The sequence below is a fragment of the Gracilinanus agilis genome, chromosome 2, assembly GCF_016433145.1.
Source record: "Gracilinanus agilis isolate LMUSP501 chromosome 2, AgileGrace, whole genome shotgun sequence".
Classification (NCBI taxonomy): Eukaryota; Metazoa; Chordata; class Mammalia; order Didelphimorphia; family Didelphidae; genus Gracilinanus; species Gracilinanus agilis.
The window spans coordinates 27468275-27480294 of NC_058131.1; the positions used below are offsets into that span (position 1 = coordinate 27468275).

The 12020-nt window shown below is 41.3% G+C and overlaps 1 protein-coding gene across 1 annotated transcript; it reads right to left on the minus strand.

Annotated features, from left to right (window-relative positions):
* Nucleotides 1-5867: 5867 nt before the first annotated feature.
* Nucleotides 5868-11680, minus strand: LOC123233107 (major histocompatibility complex class I-related gene protein-like). Its single transcript, XM_044659275.1, has 5 exons — nt 11500-11680; nt 9946-10212; nt 7737-8015; nt 7441-7551; nt 5868-5944 (listed from the first exon to the last, which is right to left on the minus strand). Exons 1-5 carry the CDS (start codon nt 11678-11680, stop codon nt 5868-5870), a joined length of 915 nt encoding a protein of 304 aa, XP_044515210.1.
* Nucleotides 11681-12020: the final 340 nt, after the last annotated feature.

The following is a 12020-nucleotide window of genomic DNA, read 5'->3' on the forward strand; positions in this document are numbered from 1 at the left end:
CCTCCCTCTCTTTCCAATATTCTTCCCCCTTCTCCTTTATTGTTATATCTAGTGTCCCTGGCTTCTTTCTTGTTCCTTGGACAGGATGCTCTGATTGCTTTTGATTTTGGTTCCATCAACTGGAGCCAAGCAGATCAAACCAATAAAGTTTGACTGACTGTATGATCACTGGTCTCAGAGATCAGTTTCATGCAGTTAGGTTCAGAGGCTGGGTATAAGTGGAAGAGATTTTATCCTGTCTTCTTCAGCCAGAAATTCCATTATATTGAGCCACAAATTTGGCTTTACTTTGAGAATGTGGTTTCCACTGAAAGAAAGGACCATACATCTAGATGTATAGATGAACGTGGCCCCACAGGTCATCAAGTCTAAACCTTTTATCTTATAGATGAGGGAACTAAAGCAAGGGAAATTAAGTGACTTTCTCAAGGTCACCCAGATAAGAAGCACCAGAAGCAAGATAAGAAAGCAGGTCTTCTGCCTTCAGAGCCAGGGATCTTTCCACTATTCCATGCCTTCCCTGCCCCTTGATCTCCCCATAATGCATTGGGTGGAATAGGAAACAGATAGTAGGTACATAACAGGAAGCAATGTTTCCATTTTCTTCTATTCCAACACACACACCACCCAACATTCCTTGTTCTCCTGGTTATATTCTCTGCCTCCCAAGAAAAGGATTTGTCTATTTTTTTCTCCATCCCTCTTCACTAGTCCTCACTCACCTCAGTCCCTCAGGAGAAATCAAGCAATTTCAAACTCTTGTTCCTTGTAGCCCCTGGAATGGACTTCAGCCCTCTTTTCAGAGACAGTTTGCAAGCTAGAAAGTTCCCCCATAAGTCTCCATATCTTTGGAGACTTGCCCACCAACCAAGTTCAAGGAAATGAACAGGGGTGTAAGAAAAGGCTAGGATGAGAGATGACTTACTGACTCTGGGTTATATTGGGAGGAAGAATCCTAAAGAAAGAACTGTCCAGTCGGGAAAGCCAGGCAAATCTTCTTCTTTACTTTCCATGTTTTTCTGTCATCTTACTTAGGTCTCAGGCACCAGCCTTTAGCATGAGCTTTGTCACCAACTTTCTGAACTAGTTGCATCCATTGCCACAAACAACAAGCTGCCATCTCACCCCTTAAGGGGCCCCTTAACATCACCTGGGGTTTCTGGCCCTCACCACAAACGATATCACCGATACTCTGCTGCCTTCTAGCCACTCTGAATGTCAACAGATGCCATGGTTGGCAAGGACAGATGAGTAGGATCTTGGCGGGGCCAATTCCAGTTGGTATGGCAAAGAGGAGTAGAGAGCCTTTGTGTACCCAGGAGACTCATCTTCCACTTCAGCTCTGTCAAAGGTACAGTGCTTGGAGACTGGAGCCTTATGCATTGGGGAGGTTATTGATGTGAACAGGCAGTCTTTGGCTGAGGAGCTTGGAATTTTAGAGAAGGAAGGAGGAAGGATTCTCATCTTGTCTGCTATTTCTAATGATATTTACTCTAAGGGAGACTCAGGCAGGTGAGTATAAAAAAGAGAGGAAGGGATTGGAGCATCCTAGATCTGGAACTAAAAGGGACCTCAGAATCCATTTAACTGAAATTCCTTATTTTATAGAGGGAGAAACTGATTTCCAGAAGGCAGATATGACTTGCCCAAGGAATCACAGGTTCGAGCAGAGGTGATATTTGGATCTGGGTCCATTGACTCCAGAACCAATGAAATTTCCACCATATCATGTTTCCTTTTGGTATGAGGGCAGACATGGTCTCTGTTTCAGAAAGTTCCTAGTTTGTTGGGGGTAGAGGAAGGGAAAGAACTTAGTACTTGCCTATAGGGTGCTATTAGTTTTATAGAAAAGACAAGATGCTGACATAAGACCCATATAGAAGCTGACAAAGGTAGATATAGGTTCATCAGTTTAGAGCTGTAAGGAACCTCCGTGGGCATCATATGTAAGCCTTTTGTTTTACAGCAGAGTACACTGAAGTTCTGGGAACTTAAGTGACTTATTCAAAGTCTCACATGTAGTAAATGTCAGAGATTGGATCTGCACAAAGGTACAGCTACAATTGTTGGGCAGAATTCTGAAGAGATCTCGAACAAATTGAACCAATCAGAGAAATCCTACAGGAGAAGATGAGCTTTAGTCCCAGAGAGTGAATTTGCCTTGAGAAGCAGCTCTTTGGCTTATGTCCCAATTTCCATAAGGAAGTAGGAAGATTTAGGAGGAGGGGCTGGAGCAGTCAGAATAATGAGGGATTCAAGAAGTTCAAGTTTAATTCTGAGGTCTGGAGATGTCTGTAATGGGAGTAGATCTGCCACAGCAGGAGGGGAAGAGAGGAAGTAGAAGCCAGGGAGAATTTCTTAGGAAACCAGAGCATCTTTGAGCTTGCCAAATTGGCCAGGGTCAACCTTGAGGGCAGGGACTATACTTCGATCCCCATTGCTTAGAACAATGGCTGATACATAGGAGGTACATCATAAATACTGGTCAAAATAAGAAAGTCCCAGATCTTAAGAGGGAAATTTATGCTTGGGGACTTCCCAGCCTAATGAGAGTCTCTATTCTCAGGAAGCCCATGAACTGATGTGGGAGACAGTTCTTGCCCATGGGAAGTCCCTCATCTGATTCCTTTCAGCAGTGCTGGGCTATCCATGAACCATGGGAGTGAGATGTGACTAATCAGATTTGTTGATCAAGGTCAAGAGATGTCCACCAATGTGGCTTCAGGTTCTATTCCTCCACTGATTTGATTATCCCTATAATATCTGGGTCTCCAGTTTTCTGGCGTATTTTTCAGAGCTCAGGTACTGGATTTAAGATTTCACAATAGTCAGTGTTTTTAGTCTCTTTATCACTGGGTCTAAGTTCCTCCTGTGGAGGTGTGTGGCATCCCTCTGTAGTCCCCGCCTGAGGTTTAAACCTTGGGCCACTGGTCTTAGGCAGGGTCATCTTATCTCAGATACTAAAATGTAATATAGGAGATAGAATATTGGACTTAAGTTTGAATTCTGTCTCAGATGATTACTGACTGTGTGTCCTTGTCAAAGTCACTGAATGTCTCCTTTTCTTTAAAGGGAAGATAATAATGGCTTTTATTTTAGAGTTATCGTGGGGCTCAAACAAAATTGTGTATTTTCTAACTTAAAAAATTATGTAAGTGTGAGATATTATTGTTGTGTGACCCTGGGCAAGTCACTTAACCTTTGTCTGCCTCAGTTTCCATAACTACTAACCCCTGCTTCCCAGAGTTGTTGTGAAGATTAAATGAGAAAATATTTGTGAAATGCTTAGCCTAGGGCCTGGCATATACTTATCATCATCATCATCATCATCATCATCATCATCATTATTATTATATTTTATATTACAATTATGATATTGTAATATTATTATTGTTAGCTACTGACTATGCAAGAGAGCTAGGAAGCATGGTGGATGGAATACTGGACCTGGAATTAGGAAGATGAGTTCAGTTGTGACCTCAGACAATTACTAGCTGTGTGACCCCCCCAAAATTATTTTGACCTCAGTTCCCTCATCTGTGTATTATTTAAATAACTAGGGGATAACCAGATCCTAGAAGTGTCACCTAATAGAGGTCACAGACTCATGGGTCTTAATTTGCCAGCATGACATGCTAGATTCCTGACTGGGAGGTGTGGTGTGATTACATGCTTGAACGCCAGAAATTGTTACTCAGACGGTCCAGTTGAAAGTGGAGTAGATGTAGCATCATAAGCAAGATAAAGAGCTAGAAGTGGAAAGGCTTTCTCTCTGCCATTTTTTGGGCTTATGAAGTCTAATGGGGAAACACTTGTGGGTAACTTAAATATTACTGGGTTTAGAGAAAGGGGAGAAGGTGGACTTACTGAACAGGGATAACAGACTGGAACTAACAAACTGGGGAAACACAAACACCACCAAAGTACAAGGAATGAGAAATTATGGATTGGTAGTTGGTGCCAACTGGCACCACAGATCCACCTAGTCTGGGAGTCTGTGAAGCTAACAAGTGAGTAGACTGGGACCACAGAATTATAAAATACAGGTTTAATACAGACTATCGGGTTAGAGATGATGGGAGAGGTCACACTTAACCTAAAGCACTAAGGATCAAATTCAGGGTTAAAAGCTGAATATCTGGAAATCCCTACACTACTCTAAATAGGCAGCTAAGACATAAGGGACAAATGGGATCTCATGTAGATGGTCAATAGGTCTTGATCAGTTGTAGTCCAAGTATACTCCAAGAGCACAGGAACCAGCCAAATAACTCTTCAGAGGGAAATCAGGGAGACTGACTTTGCTTGTCCACCAAGCAAGTCAGAAATCTCAACCTTTATTCCTTGATCCTGCTAGTTGTAAGGTCTCAGGTGTTGCTTAGAGATACCCAAATTCACAGGTCTCTCAGGCCAGCACTTTCCCAATTCCTTCAAAAACCCAACTGCCTTTTTGAGAGAGAGAGTCCACTGTGTTCCAGGTTGGAATCTCTGCTCCTGCCTGTCTGTCTAAGCTTCCAAAATGCTTTAAAACCTATTTCCCTCTTATAGAAGGGAGCTTTCTGGCAGGTGAGGCAGTGGTAATCTATGTAAGCCATCTCTTGCAAGCTGCTTATCAGGGGGCCACCACTAAATCCAGGAACAACCACTTGCAACCTCTGCCTGGGACTTTGAGTTAGATAGGCTGGAAATGTTATTTCTCTCTTTCTTTCTCTTTACTAATAAATACTTATAAATTTAGTATAAAGTCTTGAAGACAACTTTTTATTCATAGCATCTGGAAATGGAGCTGGAGAAAGAAATGGCAAACCACTCCAGTATCTTTGCCAAGAAAACCCCAAGTAGGGTCACAAAGAATTGGACATGATTAAAAGATTAAGCAAGAACAACAGCTAACTATGAACATTTCCACCCATCATTCCATTCACCCAAATCAGCTGGAAAATCCTCTGAATTCTACTTCCACAGTAGCTTTTTCATCTATTCTGTCCTCTCAATCCTCATGTTGATTTGTCTCCTTTAGGCCCCCACCTCTTGCCTGGTTGGAAAAGGTTTCTAGTCATCTTTCTTTCTATAATCTATCCCCTACTTAACGCATCCTTAACATCCTTAATTGTCTGAGTAATCTTCCTTACACAATGCTCTGATCATGTCACTTACTCCTTTGCTAAAAAAAAAGTGGCTCTCAATTGTCTGTCAATTTAAATATAAACTCCTGATCCTGACCTTCAAGACTTTTTTCAAGATGTCTTTAACCTGGGTTCAAATCTGGCCTCAGATACTTCCTAACTGTGTGACCCTGGGAAAGTCACTTAACCCTAATTGCCTAGTTCTTACCACTTTCTGCCTTGGAACCAATGCTTAGTATAGATTATAAGATAGGAGGTAAGGATTATTAAAAACAAACAAACAAACAAAAATGTCTCTAACTTACCTTTCTTACTTTGTCTTATGTTATTCACCTTTATGTAATAAATGAATAGAAGAATGAAGGATGGAGCATTTATTAAAGCTTTACTATATGCCAAGTACCGGGCATGTAATTATGAAAACAAAACTCTCCTTGCCCTCAAGGAGTTTATATTCATATGGGGAAGACAATGTGTATGGGGAATAGTGGCCAAGGAGGGCTATTTTGGACTGGGAAGTCATAGGGAAGCCACCAAATTGGCCAATAGGGCAAATGATTGACATTTGTCCTTTACAGAAATGATAGCATTGCTTTAATTATCATTCCCAGAGCTAGACATGGAAAAATGGGTCAAGGGATAGGGAAAGAGGGTGCACAGGTAAGATGTGAAGATGGCTGAAGAGCAGCAGGCTGGTAGATCTGAGCCAGGTTAGCCATGGAGATCTGTCACCAAACAAGATTATGCAGGTGCCCAGGCAAGAGCTGGAGAGATATCAAAGGTACCATAGTTATTACTGAAACTTGGTGGGATGAGACCTGTGAATAGGAATATAGTTATGACAGAGAATAGGTTATTGGTTGGTCTAGGGCAGTGATGGTGAACCTTTTAGAAACAAAGTGCTCAAATTGTACCTTCACGCTGCATGTGAGCTGCCCCCTTGCCCCAGACAGGGAAGGGAGGAAGTGCTCCCATTGGACTGCTGGGCAGAGAGGCAGGTGATGTGAGAAATGTCCTCAGGTGCGATGGAGAGGGGGAGGGAGAAACCTCCTCCAGCATTAGTGCCGTAGGTTTGCCAACATGTGTCTAGGGACTAGACCTGTGATTCCACTGCCATAGGTACCTCTCAGCAGAGGAACTCCCCTTACCATTGCAGGTTGGTATGTGTTGAGCGATTCCAAGTTCTAGAGGTACCCAGAGCCCAGAGAGGTTCATTGTCTTGCCCAGAGTCACATAGCCAAGATGTGTCAAAGGCAGAACCAGAACCCACATCTTCCTGACTCTGACATTATTTCTGTATCTACTGTACTACATTGACTCACAGTGGAAGGGTCAGTTCTGTTAAAAATGTCAAAAAGAGTGACTGGGTAGAATAATGTTATAGTGAAACACTCTTTGTGAAGAAAACTAGGCAATAAAACAGTGAATTATGGATAGGATTTGTGTAAAGATAAATAGTGGTAGGAACATCAGCAATTTTGTAATATGCTACAGAGCACCTGGACAGAAAGGGAAATGGAAAAGGAGTCTGGGAAACAGATTACCAGCCTGACCCAGAGGCATGCTATTATAAAGATTGAGGACTTGAATTATCTAGACATCCGCAGGAGCTCACCCTTAAAACAAAAAGAGCAATGAAGTATTTCTCAACTTCCCTAACTGATGATTTTCTCCTTCAAAAGGTGGAGGAAACAGAATGTAGAAATTCTATTCTGAATCTCATTTTTGTCAACAAATTTTTGGGGAGGATAATTCTAAGCCAGAGTTTCTCCAGAAGTGTTACCAGGATGAGAAGAGAATTATTTGATATTTATATTAAAATTATATTACATATTTATATTAAAAGAAATTTTTCTCATAGGAGCAAAGGTTGAAGGACCTGGGAACATGCTCATGTGTCTTTAGTATTTGCATGGCTGTTCTCTTAAAGAGGAATTCAAGTTGTTCTACCTAATCCCAGAAGATGAGACCAGTTGCAATTGGTAGAATTTGCCCAAAGGCAAATTTTGGATCAACAAAAGGAACCCTGCAATAGCTGTGCCAAAGTAGAATAGATTGATTCAGGAGAGAGTGAGCTCCTCATCACTGGAGGTTCTCACACACAGGTTAGTTGAGCGCTCACCAGGGATGTTGTAGAGAGGAATTCTGCGTTCTTAAATGGTTTGGACTAGAAGGACTTCTCCAATTTCCGAGTTTCTGGGACACCATAATTCTTTTTTACAAAGTGCACAATTATAAACATCAACCCTGGAATAGGCGCTTGCCTTGCCCCTTTGTGGTCTTCCCTTTCCACCCTCTCTCCCCACATACATACCTGTCTTTTTCTTCCATGTGACAAAGGCTAAAGAACAGCTCACCACTAGGATGACACTTAGCATGATGGCCAGTGCCATAGGCCAGGCCTTTTTTGTAGACTTTCCCGCGACTGTAGGGTGAAAGGTCAACAAGTCAATGGGGCTGGGTGAGGCAGAGGCAATAGGAGAAATCATTCAGGTGGGAACCCTTCCCCTGGGCTCTTTTTGAGTCAGGGGCAGATGGGGGATTGGGCACCCAAATCTTGTGGCTTGGCCTCCTACGTTTAGATCCAACCAACTCAACTAAATCACTCACCAGGATATACAGCTGGTGATTTTAGTTCTGTATGCTCCACCACGCAAGTGTAACCAATCCCTGGGTCCCCTGGAAGGAGCTCTAGTGTTACTTGGAGGTAGAAGGTGCCATCGGCATTGGGCAGGATGCCACTGGAGCTCTCTTTCCCCCATATAGCATGCTCATAACCTTTCTTCCAGCCGAGCAGGATGGACTGGGGATAGAAGCCTGTGGCTGTACAGAAGAGGGTAATGGTGCCACCCAGGTCATCATGACGAGACACAGTCACTTGAGGAGGCACTGAGGGAAGAATGCAAAAGAGAAGCCATCTCATCCAGAGTCCTTTAGTATCTGCTATTTCCCTTTGTCCTTATGCTCTCTTATTTCCTTGTTTCCTTATTGGTCAGCCCTCTGCTCTAATCCCTTGCTTGTATCTAGCGGTCATATGTACCTTAAGGATCATGGCAATATTGTGTACCTCTCTCTCAGTGTCCAAGGCACTATGATCAGTAGAAATACAAGTAACATCCATTGTCCCTGATTATGCATTATAGACAAATGGAGTTCTCCTTCAATGTGAATCCAAAGGCAAAAACTAGATGGTCACTTTCCAAAATATTTTAGAGCATCAGTTCTTAACCTGGGACCAGAGATCCTCAAGGATCTATCAAGTTTGATAAGAAAAAATCCATTTTCACTCACCTCTAGGAGAAATATAGCATTTCCTTCAATTATTTAAATGATTATTCTGTGAAGTGGTTCACAGGCTTTGCCAGGTGCTAAAGAGATCTATGACATAAGAACTCTTGTTCTAGAAGGAAGGATTGTATTTTTCAGGCATGAAGTGGCCTTTGAGGTTCCTATCAACTTTTCTTTCTTTTTCTCAGAAGATGTCTAAACCAACAATAAGTGGCGATAAGCATTTGATATGACAATCAGCTCTTCTTCAGTGTTTCAGTACCCTCACAGATACATGATTCTAGCAGTATGAACATTCATTCCACAAGTGAAGACTGAACCTGCTCCATGATGATTTAGATTCATCTTCATAATTTTCGGTAGTCCAGTGAATTCATCATAAGTGGTTTAATGAATAGCCTTTCTGAACTTTTTTTTGAAGATTCTCACACTACAGATACCCCAGTCTAACCCATAGTCTTAATTCAAAGATTCTCCTCCTTGGCAGAACCAACCAGATTATCATCCCCTTAAATCACTGGTTTCTAACCCACAGGCAATGGACTCCAGAAAAGTTGCTGCTTGGGATCCATTCCATTCAATAGGGCCATTGGAAAATAGATTCAGAATTGGAAAGACCTGAGAGATCATCTTATCCAACCCTATGATTTTATAATTGAGCAAAGTGAGTTCAAGCTCACCTAGTAACAATTATCAGACCAGCTCCTCTCCCTTCAGTACATGTGCTCTTTCCACTGTAGATACTTTATTTTTTTTATTTTTGCAGGTACTTTATATAGATGGAATAATTGTCTTACACGTGTTTATTATTTTTTGAATACATTCTCTTGAAAAAGCATTTCATCATCGGCTATGGGAAGAGCATGAATCATGTAACCATGTTAACTTTTCTAAAAAATAAACATTATTAAATGTTAAAAAAACATTTCATTTAAATAATCACTAAATATAAAGCTCTTTGTCACGATTTCCCAAAGAAAAACTGTAATAAGTGATGGATCAAATAAACATCTGATTGTAGAGGAAGATGGATCCATTACATGATGGACTCAAGATATAAGAAATGGGTCATGCTTGATGGTAGGTCAAGAGAAAGAGGCTGGCTTCCAGGCCATTTGGAAGTTACTAAGGGATGACCTTGTGGGAAGTTCTAGAAGAGAGTTTTTAGCAGGGTGGGCTTTCACGAATGGGTTCATATAGTTCAATATTTAGAGCTAGAGGGGACCTTAGAGACCACCTACTTTGACCCCTTGATTTTGCAGATGAAGAAACTAAATCAGAGATATTAAGGACTTACTCCGAGTCACCGAGGTCATATTTATAGAATCATAGATTTAGTTAGACAATGATTCAGATCATTGAGGTATTTGAACCTGGGTCTTCTTGACTCTAAATCTCAATGGGAGCCAGAGGTTGTACTACCTGCTAGGTTTTCTGCCTCCTGATTCCATATCTCCAGCTATACTACACAGCAGAAAGATGGAGGTGATCTGGTTTTCCTGGGAGGATATAGGGAAGAAATGGGACTCACCATTCTTATGGATCCTTGAATATCTGAGAATTTTCCTCATTATATCAAAACAATATTTCTGCACATAGTCTCTTCTCACACTTTCCCAGAAGGGACTTTCCACAGCAGGTTTTAAAACGTAGCCCATTGGCTTCAGGAAAATCCAGTATCCTTGCTGTTCATCTCTCCGGAACAAGTCTTCACCATCCCATGCTAAATGTACATGGCTATCCACCTGGATGTCATCTTCCAGTTCACAGTCTGCATAGAGTTGCAGTGTGTGGCTTTCTATGGAGATAGAGAGAAATATAGTCTTCTCTGGGATTTCAAAGTGTGGGGAAGGGGTGTGAGAGAAGCTGGGGAAATTGGGGAAATTGAGAGAGGAACCATCTCTTGTGGGTTCTTTAAAGAGGTTCCTTTCGTCAACTTTGGGGTTGATCTGCATATCGTGTGGGATTGTTTTGAAATCCATGAGAGAACTTGATACTCTTAGTCTAAAATCATGACCAAATTAGAATGGAGAGCTGACAAAATATAAGGAAGAGTAGAATTTAGATACAACTCAGCTTTTCATATATATATATATATATTTCAAGATCTTTCCCTTTTGTATTATCTTAAAATTCATAAGTATTCAAAGGAGGGGAGAATGGATTGAATTGATTGCTTTCTGTCTCGGTGCAGTTGTAAAACATAACCACAGATGATGTGGTGTTAGGGTTAACAAGATGCTAATCCTGATGATCTCCTTCTGAATTGTGAACATCTTTCCCTAATTGAATTAGAAGTGGGAAAGCTGTTCATGCTCTGCTCAAATTTGGTCATGCCTTTGAGACTAAATTTTTAGCTATCTATAGCTATTTTTGTGGTGTAATAGTGTAAGATTAAAAACTAATATCCAATACTCCAAATATTATATTTTATAAGATTTATTAATAATCACCTGAAGTAAAGGAATAAAAGGTAATTATCTAGCAAAATAAAACCATGTGTCCAAGCTTTCCTTGCCTGTTTAAAAGAACCGCTCCACCAAAGCCACGTCAGGAAGAGAAGAGAGAGAGAGGGCAGAGATACACAAACTTATCTTCAAAGCCTAAGGACACAATGGGGGGATGAAGGGAAAGGGATTCTGGGAGATGAAGTCCAGGGATACAAAATTCTATTTACACATTAGAAAGGGAAATTGAGGGATGTCCATCAATTGGGAAATGACTAAACAAGTTGTGATTTATGGTTTTAATTAAGTACTATTGTGTTGTAAGAAATGATGAGCAGGGGCAGCTAGGCAGCACAGTGGATAGAGCACCAGTTCTGGAGTAGGGAGGACCTGATTTAAATCTGGCTTCAGACACTTCCTAACTCTGTGACCCTGGACAGGTCACTTCACCCTGATTGCCTAGCCCTTTCCACTCTTCTGTATTAGAACTGATACTAAGAAGATAAGGGTTTTAAAAAATAAGAAATGATGAGCAGAATGGTTTCAGAAAAACATGGGAAGACTGATATGAACTGAGGCAAAATGAAAGTGAGCAGAACCAGAGGAACATTGTACACTAATACGTTTGCATGACTTACTTTCATTCTTGGTGTCATTTTGTTCTAAATAATGGATCAGTCTATGGAAGTTTTCTTCATGATTAAGCAACACAGTTTGCATCTTCTCACTGAAGTTGGCACATAGGACACTGGACATCCAATCTGTCTGGTTCAGTTTGTGATAGGTGCACAAGTGAACATCATCAATAAAGGAGACCATAGTGAAGTTCAAGAGAGAGTTGCTTGTGCGCACAGCAGTGAAATAAAACTCATATCTATGTTGCCCTGAATAATGGGATGGGAGAGAGGCAGAAAGGTTAGATGAGAATGAGTGTGTGTGTATCTATGTGCATGTCCATGAGCCCAATGTCTCTCCTTCCACCCATCCACCCTCTACTTAAATGCTATCCCTACAATTTAGAAGTCTGGGCTGTAATGTACAGAGCCTGTCAAAGGGCAGACAACCTGGGCACATTTTCAATCAGTGCCTGCCAGACGACTGGGCACAAGTTAAGGTTCAGTAAGAGGTGTGGTGGAGAAGATGGCAAAAGCCATGGGAG